Here is a 20,545-nt window from a genome sequence, read left to right as displayed (position 1 = left end):
TACAGATTAGCTGGTTGTTTATCAAGGAGTTCTTTGTGGAGTGGGGGAGTGGCCATGTACATAAAAAAGTGTTCCATTTGAGACCATAGATGAATCACAGCACTGCACTGAACAGGTATTTGAATGTTGTGCAGGGGTAGTTGAATTTAGTGAAACTAAACTTCTAGTAGTTGTTGTTTACAGGTCCCCTAACTCTGACTTCAGAACATTTCTGCTCAAGCTAGAGAGGGTTCTTGAATCATTTTATAAGTAGTACCAAAAATTAGTTATATGTGTTGACTTCAATATTAATTTTGTATATTATGATAAGGAAAGTTGCCACTCACCATATAGTAGAGATGCTGAGTCACGGATAGGCACAATAAAAAGACTGTCACAAATAACTAACACACACACACACACACACACACACACACACACACACACACACACACACACACACACACAAGACTGCAGTCTCTGGCAACTTAAACCACACTGTGGGCAGCAGCACCTGTGTATGATGGGACTGGCAACTGGGTGGGGGTAAGGAGAAGGCTGGGGTGGGGGGAGGGGGAGGGATATGGTAGGGGTGGAGGATAGTGTAGTGACGCAGGTTAGACAGAGGGCAGTGGGGGGGGGGGGGGGGTTGCAGAAAGGGAGAGAGATAAAAAGATTGGGTGTGATGGTGGAATGACGGCTGTGTAGTGTTGGACTGGGAACAGAGGGCAGTGGGGGGGGGGGGGGGGGGTTGCAGAAAGGGAGAGAGATAAAAAGATTGGGTGTGATGGTGGAATGACGGCTGTGTAGTGTTGGACTGGGAACAGGGATGCGGCTGGATGGGTGAACACAGTGACTAATGAAGGTTGAGGGCAAGAAGGTTATTGGAATGTAGAATGTACTGCAGGGAAAGTTTCCACCTGCACAATTCAGAACAGCTGTTGTTGGTGAGAAGGACCCATATGGCACAGGCTGTGAGGCAGTCACTGAAATGAAGGATGTCATGTTTGGCATCATGCTCAGCAACAGGGTGGTCCACTTGTTTCTTGGCCAGTTTGTCAGTGGCCATTCATGCAGACAGGCAGCTTGTTGGTTGCAATAGAATGCAGCACAGTGGTTGCTGCTTAGCTTGTAGAGCACATGACTGGTTTTACAGGTAGCCCTGCTTTTGATGGGATAAGTGATGTTTGTGACCGGACTGGAGTAGGTGGTGGTGGGAGGATGCAAGGTACAGGTCTTGCATCTAGGTCTATAGGGCCAGAGCCATGAGGTAAGTGGTTGGGAGCAGGGGTTGTATAATGATGGACAAGTATATTCTGTAGGTTTGGTGGACGGTGGAATACCACTGTTGGAGGCGTGGGAAGGTTATTGGGCAGCACATTTCTCATTTCAGGCCATGATGAGAGACAGTCAAAAGCCTGGTGGAGAATGTAGTTCAACTGCTCCCGTCCTGGGTGGTACTGAGTTACAAGGGGAATGTTCCTCTGTGGCCAAACTGTGGGACTTTTGGAGCTTGTGGGGGGCAAGAAAGATAAGACAAGGGAGATTTGTTTCTGTACAACACTGGAGGATAATTACAGTCTGTGATGGCTTCAGTAAGACCCTCAGTATATTTCGAGAGGGACCACTCATCACTACAGATGTAACAACCACAGGTGGCTATGCTGTCTGGAAGCGATATCTTGTTATGGAACGGATGACAGTTGTCGAAATGCTGGTTAGCAGGCTTGATATGGACGGAGGTACTAATGTAGCCATCTTTGAGGTGGCTTGTTGGGATGAGTACGACTAAGTGAAGCAAATGGGGGAGAAGTCATAGAAGTTCTGGAGGAATGTGGATATGGTGTCCTCAACCTCAATCCACATCACAAAGACGTGATCAATGAATCTGAACCAGGTGAGGGGTTTAGGATTCTGTGTGTTTAGGAAGGATTCCTCTAGATGGCTCATGAAAAGGTTGGCATAGGATGGTGCCATGCCGGTGCCCATAGCCATACTCCAGATTTGTTTGTAGGCAATGCCTTCAAAGGAGAAATAATTGTGGGTGGGGATATAGTTTGTGACTAGGAAGGAGGTCATTGGTTGGGCATTGGGAAAGGTAGTATTCAATAGCAGTAAGGACATGGGAATTAGGAATGTTAGTCCAAAGGGAGGTGGCATCAATAGTGATGACCAGGTCACCATGTCGTAAAGGAACAGGAACTGTGGAGGAAAACGTTGGTATCTTTTATTTAGGAGGATAGGTACCAGGTAATAGGTTGAAGGTGGCACAGTAACCAGCCACAATAGGGCATCCTGGGTGGTTAGGAAGCATGTAGGAGGAGGCAGTGTGGGGACTGGTAGGGGTGAGGAGACACATGGACTCTGCAGGGGAGTTCTGGGATGGGCCTAAGATTTTGAAGAGTGACTGGAGATCCTGAAGGACTTCTGGAATCGTGTCACTGTGACAGCTGGTTGAGCCCTTCCACCAGGTAATCCTTGCACTTCAAAATTACAGTGGTGGAGCCTTTGTCAGCAGGTAGTATAATAAGGCTGGGATCAGGTTTTAAATGGCGGACTGCAGATTATGTTTTTTCCCCAACCAGGGTGTAGGGAAACAGTGGCATAGCCATACACGATATTTTTATTCATTCTTCTTTACTAGATGGTAATTCTGTTAGTAAAAGGGTGAATGGTCTTTTAGACCATGATGCACAAAATTTTAACACTAAAAGGCTTTTGTACTCAAACAATATTACATATTATTACAAACTATGTAGGAGATCTAATCCAATGGCAATAGACAGTTTTTTAAACCTCTTTAAGGAACAAGAGTGGCAGGATGTTTATAGTGCCAATAACATAGATGACAAATACAATGCTTTTCTTAACACATTTCTCATGCTATTTGTAAGTTGCTTTCCATTAGAATGTTCTAAACAGGGCATTAGCTGCAGTAAAACGCAGCATGGGTGGCTGACTAGTGGGATAAGGGTATCTTGTAGAACAAAGTGGGAATTATGTCAAAATGTTAGAAGTAGTTACAATCAAGCTACAGTAGGCCATTACAAACATTATTGTAAAATGCTTAAAAATGTTATCAGGAAGGCAAAGAGTCTGTGGTCCTCAAACAGAATAGCTAACTCACAGGATAAAACTAAAACCATATAGTCAGTTGTGAAGGAAGCATCTGGTCAGCAGCACATGGTCAACGATGTAATGTCACTTCATAGTAAAAATATTTCTCTTACTGATAAATCAGATGTACAGTATTTAACAATCATTTTCTGAGCATTTATGGCGAATTAAATAAAAACTTAGTTTCTACAAGGAATCAAATAGCTCTCTTGAAAAATGGTTTTCTGAAATTTATGTCTGAAATAATCATCTGTGATACAGACAAGGGGAAGATTGAGTGCATATTTAAATCACTGAAGACTAAGGACTCTCATGGATATGATGGAGTGCCTGGCAGAATATTAATGTACTTTGCTGCACGTTAGCCCTGTACTTAGGCATATTTGTAAATTTTCCGTTAAGAATGGTCAGTTTCCTAAACAATTAAAGCACTCAGTAGCAAAGCCACTTTCTAAAAAGGGAGAAAGGGATTATGTAGACCATTTTAGACCTATTTCTTTGCCATCAGTGTTTCCTAATGATATTGAAAAGGCTGCTTATGTAAGAGTAATTGATCATTTTGTATCACATAATTTGTTATCAAATTTACTGTTCTACTTTAGAGGTGATGGAACAACCGAAGATGCTGTATTCTCTTTTTTCTGTGAGGTATGCGATGGATTAAACATAGGTTTTGAATGCTAGGCATATATTTTGATCTAATTATGGCATTTGATTGTGTTGATCACAAAAAGTTGGATCATTATGGAATACAGATTAGCTCACAACTGGTTCACCTTTAACTTTAACAACAGACACCAAAAGATCATTGTTCACAGTGTTGAGAATGGCTGTGATGTGGGATCTGAGTGGGGTGCAGTCAAATCAGGGGTGCCCCAGGGATCAGTGTTGGGGCCACTCCTGTTCCTTACCTATATAAATGATATGCTCTGTAGTATTACAGGTAATTCTAAAATATTTCAGTTTGCTGATGACACTAACTTGGTGGTAAAGGATGTTGTGTGCAACACTGCCTCTGTTCCAAATAGCGCAGTTCGTGACATAAGTTCATGCCTTGTACAACATAAACTAACATTAAATCACAGTAAGACTCAGTTTTTTGCTGTTTCTAACACACAATTTCTCCCATGAACCATGGACCTTGCCATTGGTGAGGAGGCTGGTACAACTCAGTGATACAGCAACCGTACTGTAGGTGCAACCACAATGGAGGGGTATCTGTCAAGAGGCCAGACAAACAAGTAATTCATGAAGAGGGGCAGCAGCCTTTTCAGTAGTTGCAGGGGAGCAACAGTATGGATGATTGACTGATCTGGCCTTGTAACAATAACCAAAACGGCCTTGCTGTGCTGGAACTGCGAATGGCTGAAAGCAAGGGGAAACTACAGCCATAATTTTTCCCAAGGACATTGCAGCTTTACTGTATGGTTAAATAATGATGGCATCCTCTTGGATAAAATATTCTGGAGGTAAAATAGTCCCCCATATGGATCTCTGAGCGGGGACTACTCAGGACGTCATTATCAGGAGAAAGAAAACTGACGTTCTATGGATTGGAGTGTGGAATGTCAGATCCCTTAATTAGGCAGGTAGGTTAGAAAATTTAATAAGGGAAATGGGTAGGTCAAAGTTGGATATAGTGAAAGTAGTGAAGTTTGGAGGTAGGAAGAACAGGTGAATACAGGGTTATAAATACAAAATCAAATAGGGGTAATGCAGAAGTTACTGTAATAATGAATAAAAAAAATAGGAGCACAGATAAGCTACTAGAAACAGTATAGTGAATGCATTATTGTAGTCAAGATGGACACAAAGCCCATGCCTACCACAGCAGTACAAATTTATGTGCCAACTAGCTCCAGTGATGAAGAGATTGTAGAAATGTATGATGCGATAAAAGAAATTATTCAGATAGTTAAGATAGTTAATAGAGACGAAAATTTAAGTCATGGGGGACTGGAATTCGATAGCAGAAAAAGGAAGAGAAGGAAAAATAGTAGGTGAATATGGACTGGAGTTACGGAAAGAAAGAGAAAGCCACCTGGTAGAATTTTTCACAGAGCATAACCTGGTTTAATAATCATGAAAGAAGGTTGTACACATGGAGGAGGTGTCTGGAGAGATTGGAAGGTTTCAGAAAGATTACACAATGGTAAGACAGAGATTGAGGAACTAAGTTTTAAATTTTCAGACATTTCCAGGGGCAGATGTGGACTCTGATCACAAATTATTGGTTATTAACTGTAAATTGAAACTGAAGAAACTGCAAAAAGGTAGTAATTTAAGGAGATGGGACCTGGATAAACTTGAAGAACAAGCGGTTGTAGAGTGTTTGAGAGAGAGCATTAGGAAACGATTGACAAGAACAGGGGAAAGAAATACAGTAGAAGAAGAATGGGCAACTTTGAGAGAAGAAATAGTGAAGGCAGCAGAGGATCAAGTAGGTAAAAAGACGAGGGCTAGTAGAAATCCTTGGGTAACAGAAGAGATATTGAATTTAACTGACAAAAGGAGAAAATATAAAAATGCAGTAAATTAAGCAGGCAAAAATGTATACAAACGTCTCAAAAATGAGATCAACAGGAAGTGCAAAACGGCTAAGCAGGTATGGCTAGAGGACAAATGTAAGGATGTAGAGGCTTATCTCACTAGGGTAAGATAGATACTGACTACAAGAAAATGAAAGAGACCTTTAGAGAAAAGAGAACCAATTATATGAATATCAAGAGCTCAGATGGAAACCCAATTCTTAGCAAAGAAGGGAAAGTAGAAAGGTGGAAGGAGTATATAGAGGGTCTATACAAGGGCGATGTACTTCAGGACAATATTATGGAAATGGAAGAGGATGTAGACGAAGATGAAATGGGAGATACGATACTGCGTGAAGAGTTTGACAGAGCACTGAAAGACCTAAACCAAAACAAGGCCCTGGGAGTAGACAACATTCCATTAGAACTACTGACAGCCTTTGGAGAGCCAGTCCTGACAAAACTCTACCATCTGGTGAGCAAGATGTATGAGAAAGACGAAATTCCCTCAGACTTCAAGAAGAATATAATAATTCCAATCCCAAAGAATGCAGTTGTTCACAGGTGTGAAAATTACTGAACTATCAGTTTAATAAGTCACCGTTGCAAAATACTAACACGAATTCTTTACAGACAAATGGAAAAAAACTGCTAGAAAATGACCTCATGGATTCTACAGAAATAATGGAACATGTGAGGCAATACTGATGCTGCGACTTACCTTATAAGATAGATTAAGGAAAGTCAAAACTACGTTTCTAGCATTTGTAGACTTTGAGAAAGCTTTTGACAAAGTTGGCTGGAACACTCTTTTTCAAATTCTGAAAGTGGCAAGGGTAAAATACAGGACCAAAAGGCTATTTCCAATTTGTACAGAAACCAGATGGCAGTTATAAGAGTCGAGGGGCATGAAAGGGAAGTAATGGTTGAGAAGGGAGTGAGACAGGGTGTAGCCTATCCCCAATGTTATTCAATCTGTATATTGAGCAAGCAGTAAAGCGAACAAAAGAAAGCTTTGGAGTAGGGACTAAGATTCATGGAGAAGAAATAAAAACTTTCAGATTTGCTTATGACACTGCAATTCTGTCAGAGACAGGAAAGGACTTTGAAGAGCAGTTGAATGGAATGGACAATGTCTTGAATGGAGGAGGTAAGATAAACAACAACAAAAGTGAAATGAGGATAATGGAATGTAATTGAGTTAAATCAGATGATGCTGAGGGAATTAGATTAGGAAATGAAACATTTAAAGTAGTAGATGTGTTTTGCTATTTGGGGAGAAAAATAACTGATGATGTTCAAAGTAGAGAGGATATAAAATGTAAACTGGCTATGGCAAGGAAAGTGTTTCTGAATAAAAGAAATTTGTTAACATCGAGTATAGATTTAAGTGTCAGGAAGTCTTTTCTGAAAGTATTCGTATGGAGTGTAGCCATGTATGGAAGTGAAACATGGATAATAAAAATTTCAGACAAGAAGAGAATAGAAGATTTCAAAATGCTGCAGTACAGAAGAATGCTGAAGATAAGATGGGTAGATCACTAATGAGAAGGACTGAGAAGAATAGGGAAGATTAGGAATTTGTGGCACAACTTTACTAGAAGAAAGGATCTGTTGGTAGGACACATTCTGAGGCATCAAGGGATCACCAATTTAGTACTGGAGGGAAGCGTGGACGGTAAAAATTGTAGAGGGAGACCAAAAGATGAATACACTAAGCAGATTCAGAAGGATGTAGGTTGCAGTAGGTACTGGGAGATGAAGAAGCTTGTACAGGATAGAGTAGCATGGAGAGCTGCATCAAACCAGTCTCTGGACTGAAGACTACAACTACAACAACAACAACAACAACAACAACAACAACATCAACAACACACAATTCAACAAAACCCGATGTTTTCATTTCACAGTATGGGCATATGGTTAGTGAAACTGACAGTAAACTGTCATGGAAGGCCCATGTTCAGGATATTGTTCAAAGTACTTAATGCTGCCATTTTCTATTTGAATGGTATCTGAAGCAAGTGATCACTCAACATAAAAATTGGTCTACTTTGCTGATTTTCATTTGCTTGTGTCATAGGGTATTATATTTTGGGATAACTCTTCCCATTCTCAAAGGTTATTTTTGGCTCAGAAACAGGCAGTTCGGGCAATAAGCGGTGTAAGCTCACGAGCCTCTTGTTAACCCCTGTTTACTAGTCTGGGTATTCTGAAACTGGACTTTCAATATATATTCTTTACTGTCATTTTTTGTTAATAATATCAGCTTATTCCCAAGAATTAGCAGCTTTCACTCAAGTTAATACCAAGCAGAAATCCTATCTGCATTTGGATCACACTTCGTTAACTCTTTTGTAGAAAGGTGTGCAATATACTGCTCCATCCATTTTCAATAAGCTACCACAAGAATTCCAAAATCTTAGCAGGGATCCACATGCTTTCAAATCAAAACTGAACAGTAGTGTTCTGAGCACTCTGCTGTGAACATCGTAAGCAGTGCAAGCATTAAATGTGACTGTAGCAAGTTATTTACTCAATTTTCACTTCATGTGTTGTGTGTTATCATGGCTAATATTGGTGGCAAGTGACGAATTCTACATAAGCAAGCAAGAGAATAATTTGTAGGATACATGCTTTCTTCAAGCACAAAGTTCCTCTACACATGCATCACAACTGCTGCTTGGAAGAAGTAATATTGCAATCCCCAACTGTGCTTTGACCTGCGTGGACTGCCATCATTCTCAAACCTGACTATAGATCTTCATAGTTTTACTGAGGATCCATAGTATTGATTATAAGTCATCTGAATGATGACAGTGGGGTTAAGTGTGTATCCAATGGTAAACCATTTCCCAGAGCATGTGTACTTGTTGGTACAACATTGCCAATCTGGAGCTCCGATCCCCAAGTCTGTGATTAGTTCTGATGACTGCAAGAAGTCGCATCCAAGGATAACATTATGGATGCATTCTGATGAAATGACTATTTAAAAGTACTGTGTTCTACCATTGATAGTTGTTCGCAAAACACGGATTCCTGTTGGCTGAACATATTTTCCACCTGCAGCAGTCGACACTGCTTCTCCAGCGGGCAACATTAAGCATCCAATACCACAGAAAATAAGAATATAGAATTGATTAGCACCAAAGCAGATTGTTGATTGATGACAATGTTAATGCAGTTTTGTGACATCTTTGCTACTGTTGTCCATACAAGATTTACATCCGTGTTATCCTCGTTTCCATAGATGGTTGCGTCATTTAGATTTTCTGATCTTGTTTGACATCTTATAATGTAATAGTTCTCAAATAATCTTCTTCTTTCTTTACAGTAGTGTACACTGTACTTCAGGCATCCATGATGGAAACATAGCTACTTGTTGAGTCTATTCTCTAGGTGTCTGTGTATCTGTACTGTAGTGATTCGAGAATTTCTGCGTAAATTATCTAACCACTCACCCTTCTACCACCTCGAACACACGATATTTTAAAAATAAGTGTGAGAGAACGTACATACTGCACAACACATGTTTGTGTTTGCAGGCTGGAAAGGAGTCATGAGCACAATGTAGACGCGACGGTCGAACAGCATTGACAAGTGTTTGTCGCTTGCACTGCGGAAGCCATATTGGAAGAACAGGAAGTAATTATGTAGCATTATTTGCTGTTTTAGGGACTGATTATTGTTAAAGAAAAATGAACTGATTATAGACTTTTAAGTACTTCACATATTGTACTTGCTAGAGGCAAGATGGGTTCATAAATTATGTGGTTGTTAAACCAAATTTATTGCTGATGTAATTTATTGAGTCTAATGTGAAACAAATTGGTTGACTTGTAAACATCCGAATATTGATGTGAAAAATGGTGAATAAGTTATTTATGGAAGCTGAAATATACCAGGACTGAACTAAAAGTATTCTTCAAGTACTAAATTATTTCAAAAGTAGAGAGAGTCTTATAAATTCCTGTTAACCAGCAGTATTCTTTGGAGAAGAAGGTTTTGGAGATCAATGTAGTCTGCAATCCAGAGAAGATCGGCTGTGCAAGACAAGTAAGTCAACTGATTGAGAGAGGTGTGAATTTTGCAATCCAACTTCACACCGCTTCTTATCGTCCACATCGTTAGAGAATGCCAATCACATTAGTGAGGGAGACAGTTGCATTAGTGTCACCAAGTGTTCTCTGAAGTTTTTAGTATATGGCCAAGGTTTTTAACTCTGTTCCTCGATGTTGGTTTATTTCTAGACATTGATGCCAATGATCAACAAATCTATTGAATTAATGATGCTATGTCCTCCTAGTGGGTTTGGCAATTAACACTAAATACTGCTGTGCCTTGCAATCTGGATTCAACATCAGTACAGGTTATAAAACCACAAAGTCTTTGCTGTATGAGTGATGTGAGGTCTTGATGACTGTTACACCAGTATGACATTTGGCAGCCTGTCCAACTTCCATTTGGCAGTTTGTCTTCTTCTGGTACACTTCAATGTACTGGCACCACTTCATGAAGCCCACTTTTGTTTCGAGATCTTTCAAAAAAAGAATCTGATAGGCACCCTTTGCCGTGCCATTGATTAGATGTGTAACATCACAAGTTTCCAACATATTTGGATTTACTGTGTGTGACAGTGCCAAAACAGTCTATGTAACTTATGACTTGCCTGTCTCTGGTGTTGGGATATATGCTTCAATTGGTCTTTAATGTATGCAGATCTCTTGCTGGATGTAACCAATCATCATCATTTTTTTATTTTACACCTGATTTATGTGCCACCTCTTGAGCTGTTCCTCGCTGTTCTCTAACCACTACTGGTTTGTACCATCTAAGTGAAAGTACACAGGCAAGAAATATCCAGTCATCACACTTCTTGTATTTAGCAATATGGTAAAATCCCTTTCAGCAGTTTCACCAGATTCTAGCCAGTATCTCCCAAAACACTGTTAGATGCATGATTTTCTTGTGACACTTTTGTTTTCATTGGTATCTTTATACAATTTGAACTGTGGGAAGAAAATAATGTTGTACAGAGGTTCCTGCTTGTGATAGTGATGTCTTTTGCATAGTCTTATTGGAACCAGGGCAGTGGCTATGTCAGATATCTGGCATATCTATGAAACTGTATCACATACGATCTTGAGTTTTATCATATCTATTCTATGGTAAGTAATCAAATAAATCAGCCTCAAGTAGTGTGTGAAATTTCACATTATTTCATCTAAAAGTAGTATTGCTGTCAGATGAGATAAAAATGTAACTCTAATGTGTTTTCAGTAAGCACTGGTTACCTAAAGAAACTCTGGCATTGACAAATCTTTCTGGTTTTAGTTTGACATCATATTTTGGCAGGAGAACCTCTCCTCATGAAGAAACAAGCACACTTGTTAGCAAAACTATTTAACACCTAACAGCTACAATCAACTGAAAATGTTTGTACATAACTCAAGGTGGAAAACAGAGCACACACATCAGCAAGTTGGAAAATTAGCTTAACTGATTCAAAAGATGTTTCACTATTGACTTCACTGACAACTGTGAAGTTAAGCAATGTCATGAAAATTATTAAGGCAAGTAAAGTAGTGAATACTTTTAACTGGGTGATGTATTTGGAGAACAGATTTTTTCCATTTTCTTTCAAAAGAGAACAGCACCTGGTAATGGGCCGGCTCAAGTGAGCCAAAAATATCAATGTGGATCTGGACTGTCAGAGGAGGGAACAGGAATCAAGAGTAGAGAGGCACGTGCCAAGGCGACAGTGTTATGGATGATCAGAAAAATGTAATAAGGAATGCTGGAGATAGCAACTTACATTGACTGAAATAGTATGTTTCTTCGAGTGTGATACTCTGACAGAACATAAATTTATGGTGCTATAATTATGCTATTCAAATATTAATCTCATCTACATGTGGAAAATAGTAACATTATTCTATGTGAAAGTATTTCTGTTTGACTGTTCTAGCTTTCCCATGGCATAATTTGCTACATTTTTGAATATAGTTAGGTTGTATTAAATGAAGAGTGTCTTATTACAATATGATAATTTCAGCTAGGTAAAGATGAAGTGTACAAATGACACCAGTGCTGTTGAAATGGAAACAATAACAATAAAAGGGTGATACCTGTATCAGTAGTAACTGTAAGTTATTCAGTTTATAACTTTCAGTGAATATGAGCATACTGGGTATTGTGACTATGTTCAATGTGAAAACTAAAAACTTGTATGTGCAAAAGTATAGTTCCTACACTGAAAGTGAAGTAAAAATACTCCCAGGTGGTCAATGTTCGTTGCTTATTTAATGGTGAATGCCTATAGAGAGAATATGAGAGTTTAATTCCATTTATGGTGGTGGAACTCGGCATTTGGGTTTGGTATCTGGCAATTCAGTTGACTTTTATTGTTGCCAAGATCAAGTTATTCTGATACAACCTTCAACACACATTTTTTCAAATTTACAGAAACAGTCAGTGGCTCAAATCATGGAGTAATAACAGTCATATATTACCAGAAATTTAAACCAATAACTCTGCTTCCCTATTTCTCCTTCCAGCTAATCAGGAATAAATTTTAGTAACTAAGAATTAAGATCCACATATTCTATTTGATTAAATGCATTTCAGATTAAATTATTAAGAACACATTATTAATAAATCAGTCTCCTATTTTTACATTGTTCAAGTTAGTAAGCATGAAATGGCTAGTTCTTCACACACAGTCCTTTCTGGGGAAGTGACTGTAGTAGAGCTTTTAGAGGAATGTCTAATGGAAACAAGAGTGACAGTGATTTTGATGATGTCAGTGATTCATTTGTAAGCAATTCAAGTGAAGTGGTGATGAAAGTCCACCATGAAGAGTTTCAAAAAATATCACACAATGAGACGTTGAATACTGCAGTGCTTATGTAAATATATTGGAATGAAAGTGAACCTTCTGTTTCAATGTACACCCAAATGCACTCACCGCCCAGGTGCCAACAATTTAAAAAAGAGCACAGGGAGGCATCCTATGTCTGCATTATGTAGTACAAAAGGTTAAGAGCACGACAATGAAAGTGTTTTTTTCCAATTAGCAATGTTTGTTTATAAGTCAAAATTACTACCAAAGTTGAAAGAGCACAATAAACCAAAACTAATAGAAAATGAGGCAATTTTAAGCACAATTATTCTCAATCTATGAAATTTCCTGGCAGATTACAACTGTTTGCCAGACCAAGACTCAAACTTGGCACCTTTGCCTTTTGCAGGCAAGTGTTCTACCAACTGAGCTACCCAAGCATGACTCAAGCCCCATTCTCACAGCTTTATTTCCGCCATTGCATCTCCTACCTTCCAAAATTCACAGAAGCTCTCCTGCAGGAGAGCTTCTGTGAAGTTTGGAGGGTAGGAGACAAGTAAAGCTGTGAGGATGGGGCTTGAGTCGTGCTTGGGTAGCTCAGTTAGTAGAGCATTTACCATTGAAAGGCAAAGGTCTCGAGTTCAAGTCTCGGTCCGGCACACAGTTTTAATCTGTCAGGAAATTTCATATCGACGCACACTCAGCTGCGGAGTGAAAATTTCATTCTGGGTTCTCAACCTCGTCTGCTACTGACTACAACTCATAAATGACCTGAAATTCATGAAACACATAATGGTAATGTACAATGTCATATTACCAAAACAGTTTCCTTTTTAAGAATTTATACCTCACTAGAAAGCTTAGTTGATGGAGAATCCAGGAAACTTCCTACATTTTGTCAAACTTGCTGGATTGAGGATTTATTGAAATAAGTAATACATAAATTGCATCTTAATTTGCAACTTGTGAACACAACCTATTTGTATCATAGTTGACACCAGAATTCTAATTATATTTTTACACTGCTAAATTAATTTAACAGCACTTGAAAAGTCAAATTTTTTAGAAAACTAAATTTAGAATACACTTGTCATGGAAGTGGCACAAGCACTTTCTGGTCAGATTACCTGTACATTTAATGACTGACACTGTAAAAACGAATTTATATAATTAACTGCCATTGGAGAAGTATATAATTTATTCAAAAGAATAGTTACCATCTGGTCTATTTGTAACACTAATATCGTTTTCTGGTAAATCATTGTGTAAGAAGGTCACATTGTAGTAAATGAATCAAGTCTGGGAGTAAAGTCTGAGACACTGGACATTACTGAAGCAAAAGACACTTGCAGTGTGGATGTCTTAATGTAAGGATATAAATGTTCTGTATATAGAATTGTTGTGCAATGCTACTGGATAACGCGCCGCATATTATACTGGGTAGATGTTACTGAACCGGTTAATAAACTGAAAACATGAGAAATTTTGTGGCTAGCATTTTTATTTGACAGGCAATTGCGACTTTTAAATATACTCTACACAACATTTCAGAGGACCTGGGAAATAAAAATCACATTTGCAACACTTAGGAGAGCAACACAATGAAATGTAAGTACTGTAATTAATTTTGATTCATTGAGCCTTATTGCTGCAGTGGAGTTTGTCATGCAAATCTCAGTTCCGGACAAGAAAGCTGATTGAGGTTTCAAGGTGGAAGTGAAATTAACTGTGGTCCCTGAAGGCCTGGCAGGTTGGTTGATTGGTTGGTTGATTGGGAGGGAGGGGGTAGGGGGGGGGGAGGGGACACCAAACACAGAAAGGTCATCAGTTCCATCACATCAGGGAAGGATAGGGATCGAAGTCAGCCATACCCTTTCAAAGGAACCATTCCAGCATTTGCCTGAAGCAATTTAGGGAAATCACGGAAAACCTAAATCAGGGTGGCAGATGTGGGTTTGAACTGTCGCCCTCCTGAAGAAGACTTGGCACACGGCTATGATGATAACCACATAAATAAAATTTAACTCAACTGCAATACAGATCTTGCATTTCACCTGAGAAATGAGATGTAATGTATACTGACTAATAGCAAATGTACCTGGCATTGTTTTTAATGAAATGTCAAAATTCATTCCCTCATTCATAGTGAAAATAACAATTTCATATCCTGAAAATGCTCTTGCCACTAAGTACTTAATAATAAATATCACTCCATCAATCATTAACACCGAATACAAAGAGAAGAGCGGTCAAGAATAGAGCTTTGAGGAACATCTTATGTTATTGTTTTCTTTCTTTTGAAGGCTAATTTGCTGCATTTGGGAGATACATACTCTCTGCCTTCTATTACATAGTGTAAAGAAAGTCACTATAGTGCACTTTCTGTAATATCATATTTATTTGCTGAGATGGCCCTGGCTTATCAATCATCTGAAGTTATGCTGGCTAGTTAATTCAGTCCTAGCATTGTCCCCTACACCTCTAACCTCCTCGGACCTGGAGTCCAGGTGCACCGTACCTCTTGCACTTTTCGGGACTGCCTCTCCTCATCTCGTTTGTGGAGTAGCAAGGTGTGCTTTTGACTTTTTTCCTCAGTGGAAACCTACAAGATTAATCTCATATTCTACAGTAAAATTTTGATTCTTGATGGCCGCTACTTTTTCCAACATTCTTGACAGAACAGTAATAAGAGAGACAAAGAGATTTCCCACATCTTCCATTGAGCCTTTCTTTAAGAGTGGTTTTACCTTTTATATTTTTAATAAATCTAGGAAACAGTCTTGATTGTTATTTTACCCTCTGATTTAATTACCTAGGAGGTTAACCCATCTCAACTCGCAGAACCTCATCATCATCATCATAGTGATAATACAATATTTTTGCCCACAGACAAAACGTTTCTGAACTTTGTGAATCACAAAAACTTTTAACAAGCCCAAGGGATATACCTTTTACGGTAATCTAGGGGTGTATGTCAGCAGTAATTTCTTGTTCTATCCCACTTTATTTTCATCTGTTTAACATTATTTTCATGAAGACCAAAATGATGATTTTTCTGTCACTGTGATATTTGTGGAAATAGTTTTTATTATAAATACCATTATGCTTGTAGTAATCCAACAAGGTGTTTTTTTTTAAATATAAGTGAAATACAAAATGATAATCACATCTATAATGCTGCATACTTAATTTTCCTTCTGGAATTGTTAATTGGCTCTCATGTTTCTTTAACCAAGGAACACACAAAATATTTAATGTTTTTTAACTGTAACTGTGGCTGTTGCATGTTTTATAATACATAAATGGTCGTTCAGCTCATGAGAAGTCATATGTGAACTCTGAGTAGCACAGAATCAAAGGCATCTTTCATGGGTTTCTAAGGGACTTTGGTCACATCTCCAAAATTAATAATCCAAGCATATTTCACTCATACAGATGTGGGGGGACACTGGAGATACCATTCCAGACACACTCTTGCCCATCACCATGCCAACCAATTTCACTGTATGTAAACAGAATTCCTAAAAGCACAAGGACTAGCTTAATTTTATAAGCTTTTGGCTTAAAGCAATTTCACACTCCTGAAATTACAGCCTTGGACATTACAATGGCTTTTTCTACCTCACACTGCGACTAACCAGCTCTCATACTACCAGTGGATCTGCATGTGACACTAACAGGGCATTGCAGCACCTTTGCTTTACATCTAAGTGTGCAGTAGCCCTTAACAGCAAGGAGTCTTGACTTCAGATTCCTTAGCAAGCTGCAGATATCAATCACATGTGTAAGTGAGCATAATGTCTATTCGTACTTTCTTCGTATCAACCCCAAATAGCTGTACTCAGAGCTGGTACAAATGAAGTGTCATCTCCAGGATGTATCAGAACATTTTTAGCACTGCATGTGTTTCTATATTTTGCTTTATAGTCCTGTATAATATGACAACAACAACAACAACTACTACTACTACTACTACTACTACTACTACTACTACTACTAATACACCATAATACAAAAGTTATCACATTGACAATAACAGAAAATCAAAATCAAAGTCAATAATATTTGAAACTGTTAAGTTTTAATATACCGTAATAGTATCATTTGATGTTGTTGGTAGCTCTGAAGGAACGGTGTTCATAAGTGCCAGTGTAAGGTCACCCATTAATTGTGGCATGTCTTGCTCTAATGGTGCGCTTGTAGTATCTGGCGGTGTCCACTGACCAACTTTCTCATTGCCTTGAACATTCCACTGCTGGTCTCCAGTGGCTGTGAGTGGTGGCAGTGAAGGTGGAGGTGGTGGTGGAGTTGAAGCATCAGCCACAGGTAATTGCACATGAAGATTTTGTTGTGAATGATATGACTGATACTGTTGATTCAGTTGATGCAGATGGTTCTGATAAAGCTGTAAAAATATTGCAGCAGCAAAATGATCCAGTCAGATATATTTGGGTTTATATTAGTCACAAACATATGTGAATGCAATCCAGAGAAAAAAGTTTCTCTAAAACTGTTTAAATACTTTAAGAAATATGTTTCAAATTTATTTACTTTTCTTGAGGCTTCATTTATATATGTTCTGGTCATAATAATATCAGATTATTACATACCTTGTTGGTTTCTCTCTCTCTCTGAATGATTGCCCACTACATTACACAACTGAACTGAACAGAGTTTAGGTGGAAACTTATGGAAAGAACATTGGGTAAAGATTTACAATGCAGACAGTGGTGATGAAAAATATTCTCTTTTCTGACACATACCTTAAGCAAGGGAAAAATTTAACAGGAAGAGAATGGGAGGGGATGGTGGGTGGGGGTGGGGGAGGTGCTCAAAGGGTAGTACATGCCCCTGAGGCGCATTTCCTGCAGATGGAAATGAACAAATAGAACACAAGAAACGCCACATATTCCTACCAAGCCTGAGGCACACATGTACATGCCATGATCCCAAGGTAATGGTACATGCACTGTACACAGCTACATCAAGCAATAGTGACGAAGCAAGTTCCTGATACTTTAAAATGGAGACTGACCAGCTCAGGGAGCCAATTTTAACATAAAATGGTACTCCAGGATAGCCAGGGATTAGTGTTGGGTTCACAACCTATTATGTAAAAATCAAGTTTTATGAAATCTAACAAAGAAATAGAGAGTCTGATCTGTTTATGATGAACTGGACGTTAAAGCTATTGAAGAGGTGAGATTTTTAGGTGAAGGGACAATGGAGAAGAAGATTATTGATTGATATTGGTTCTATTGTAAATAAGAAAAAAAATCTTCTGATGGACTTCTAGGCAAAGTCACACAGACTATGCAGATTGAGAATCAGAGTGAAATTTTCAACTATAGTCTCATAAGTGTTCCTGTCCTTCCAGCTGAAGAGATCAGAGAAGAAGAGGAGGACATTATTTCATGGTGAATTAGATGAAGTATACAGTGTGTGTCCAGGAGCAGCCTGCAGAATAACTTTTTAAGACGTGAATGCTAAAACTGGATAAGATAGTGAGTATGAGTTCTGCATTGGAAAATACAACCTACATGATAACTTGAATGACAATGATATCAGTCTTTTACACTTTGCTTCCTTGGCAAATATGATAGTGGATAGTACAATTTTTAATCACAAAGATATACACATTATGACATGGAAATCTCCAGATGGAAATACCTTCAACCAAACTGACCATCTCTTAATATATGCAAGATATCTGTCTAACCTAATGTGTGTTACAAGCTATAGGGGTGCTAATGCAGACTCTGAACACTACCTTGTAATTGCAACAATCAGAAGCCAAAACTCCACTGCAAGGAAGCTATGTGGATCTCAAGCAAGAAATTTCCATATTGAAACAGCACCCAAGATTTTCTGACGTACTCGAGAGAAAACTGGCACTTTCCCAACAGTGAGAGAATTGAGGAAATATGGAAGCATCTAAACCATGGTTTACAAATTTTTGTGACAAATGTCCAGTAAGAGTAGATCATGCCACATAAAAACAATGTAAGTAGTGATGTGAAGTGCATTAAACATGTAAGTTATGTTAAATCAAAGTAAGATAACAAGAAAATCAGCACCTTATTTGTCAAGTCTGGAAAAGTTGAAAGTGACATAATGAGGGCCAAATATCTGTTTACTTCCTTTTTGGTGAAACACAATGTGCCCTTAAGCGTGGCTGGTCGTCTGGTGTTTGATCTAAGAATATGGTTCTCACATCAGAAGTAGCAAAGAAATATAGCTATGACCACATGAAAATGACATGCATAGTAAATAAAATGCCAAAAAATGCATAGTCTAAATAATAATAATTATTATAAATTTATTGTCTTTAAGCCATTAAAGCAATAGACAAAGTCATACACATAATACAACACAGTACATGCTATAAAAGAACAGAATTGTTATTAACGTTACAGTTTAATATCACAGGCCATGAAATCCTTTATATTGTAGAATGGGTTTACAACCAACCAGTCATAAAGTGTTTGTTTGTATTGTTGCTCTGGTAAATTTTGTATAGATTGTGGTAGTTTGTTAAATAATTTGTGGCCCATGAGTTCACAACTGTTAACTGATTTTGACAGTCTGTGGTACGGCGTATAGATACAGCTGTTTGCCCTAGTGTTGTAACGATGTATATTTGCCCTGCGCTTTACTTTAGGTAAGTTCTTTTTTGTGTAGATTAAAACATAATAAATATATAGGTTTATTACAGTCGTGATTTTCTTGTTGAGTAAACAAAGGTTTACAATGAGCCTTGTATGGTGAGCCTGTAATTATCCTAATAGCTTTCTTTTGCAGCAATAGTATATCATGCACACAAGTGGAGTTTCCCCAGAAAATAATACCATAGGATATGATGCTTTGGAAAAATGAGTAATAAGATACTCTAACATAATTTTTAGGTACACAGTGCATTAATCACCTTAACAAATAGATTACCCTAGACAATTTACCACTAATATACTTAATATGTGGATTCCAAGAAAGTTTATCATCCAAATATACTCCCAAAAATTTAACACAACTAGGATCATCTGATGGAAACTTCTCTTTTAAACTAAATACCATCTGCTGGGTTTTGCTTTCATTAAGCAAGAACCCATTTGCTTTAAACCAGAGTGAAGCTTGCTCAATTGTCTCTGTAACACATGTTTTAAGGCTATAAAGATCATCACTGCCGTTCAGAAACATTGTGTCATCAGCATAGAGTACTGTTCTGGATTTAATAAATGATATCAGGTCATTTATCATTATTAGGAAAAGGAAAGGGCCCAGCACAGATCCCTGCGGAACACCTACCTTAACTTGTTCTATACTGGACATTTCTTTCCCAACACAGATGGCTTGCTTATGGTTTTTTAAATATGATCTTAATAGCTTAAGGCTGTTACCTTTAACACCATAAAAGTCCATTTTTTCGAGTAGTAATGTTCTACACAGTCAAAGGCTTTGCTTAGGTCACAAAAAGTCACTTGAGCAAAGCATTTATCTTCAAATACTTGTTGAATGTATTTAACAACATTGTCTATGGCATCAATGGTTGACAGGTTTTTCCTAAAGCCGTACAGTGATCCACTTATTAATCTTATGTTATCAAAGTAAACAGATAATTGTTGGTAAATTATGCATTCTAGAACTTTTGAAAACACTGGGACTATGGATATTGGCCTGTAACTTGAGCCAGAATTTTTATCTCCTTTTTTATATACTGGAACTACCCTAGACAGTTTAAGCTCACCAGGGAAAAAATCCTCCAGTATACACTTGTTTATACAATATGTTAGGGGTACACTATACAGTCTATTACTTTCTTCAGCATGTTACAGGACAGGTCATATATGTCTACACTGTCTGATGATTTTAATTGCTTCTCTATTCTTAACACGAAACTAGGTGAGACCTCAGAAAAATTGAAAGTACTTGTGTTTGTTGATGACCTAGCAACATTATTTGACAGTAACTGTGATGAGCTGATTTCAGGTTTAATTATAGCACTTTCTACTTCCTCAACTGATTTAATAAAAAAGTCATTAAATTCCTGGGGAGAGATACTAATTTTGTCACTTCTTTTATCTTT

General features: G+C 38.1%; 1 protein-coding gene across 1 annotated transcript in view; it reads right to left on the bottom strand.

Annotated features, from left to right (window-relative positions):
- Positions 1–20,545, bottom strand: part of LOC126449333 (uncharacterized) — a 235,835-nt gene that overhangs the window by 41,309 nt on the left and 173,981 nt on the right. Inside the window, exon 8 of the mRNA XM_050091016.1 lies at positions 16,556–16,870. Within this exon, the coding sequence (XP_049946973.1) occupies positions 16,556–16,870 (315 nt within the window). The remainder of the gene's footprint in view (positions 1–16,555; positions 16,871–20,545) is intronic.

The sequence above is a fragment of the Schistocerca serialis genome, chromosome 1, assembly GCF_023864345.2.
Source record: "Schistocerca serialis cubense isolate TAMUIC-IGC-003099 chromosome 1, iqSchSeri2.2, whole genome shotgun sequence".
Taxonomy (NCBI): domain Eukaryota; kingdom Metazoa; phylum Arthropoda; class Insecta; order Orthoptera; family Acrididae; genus Schistocerca; species Schistocerca serialis.
Note: the sequence above shows the minus strand (reverse complement) of the source record. Positions and strands in the feature narration are given on the sequence as shown.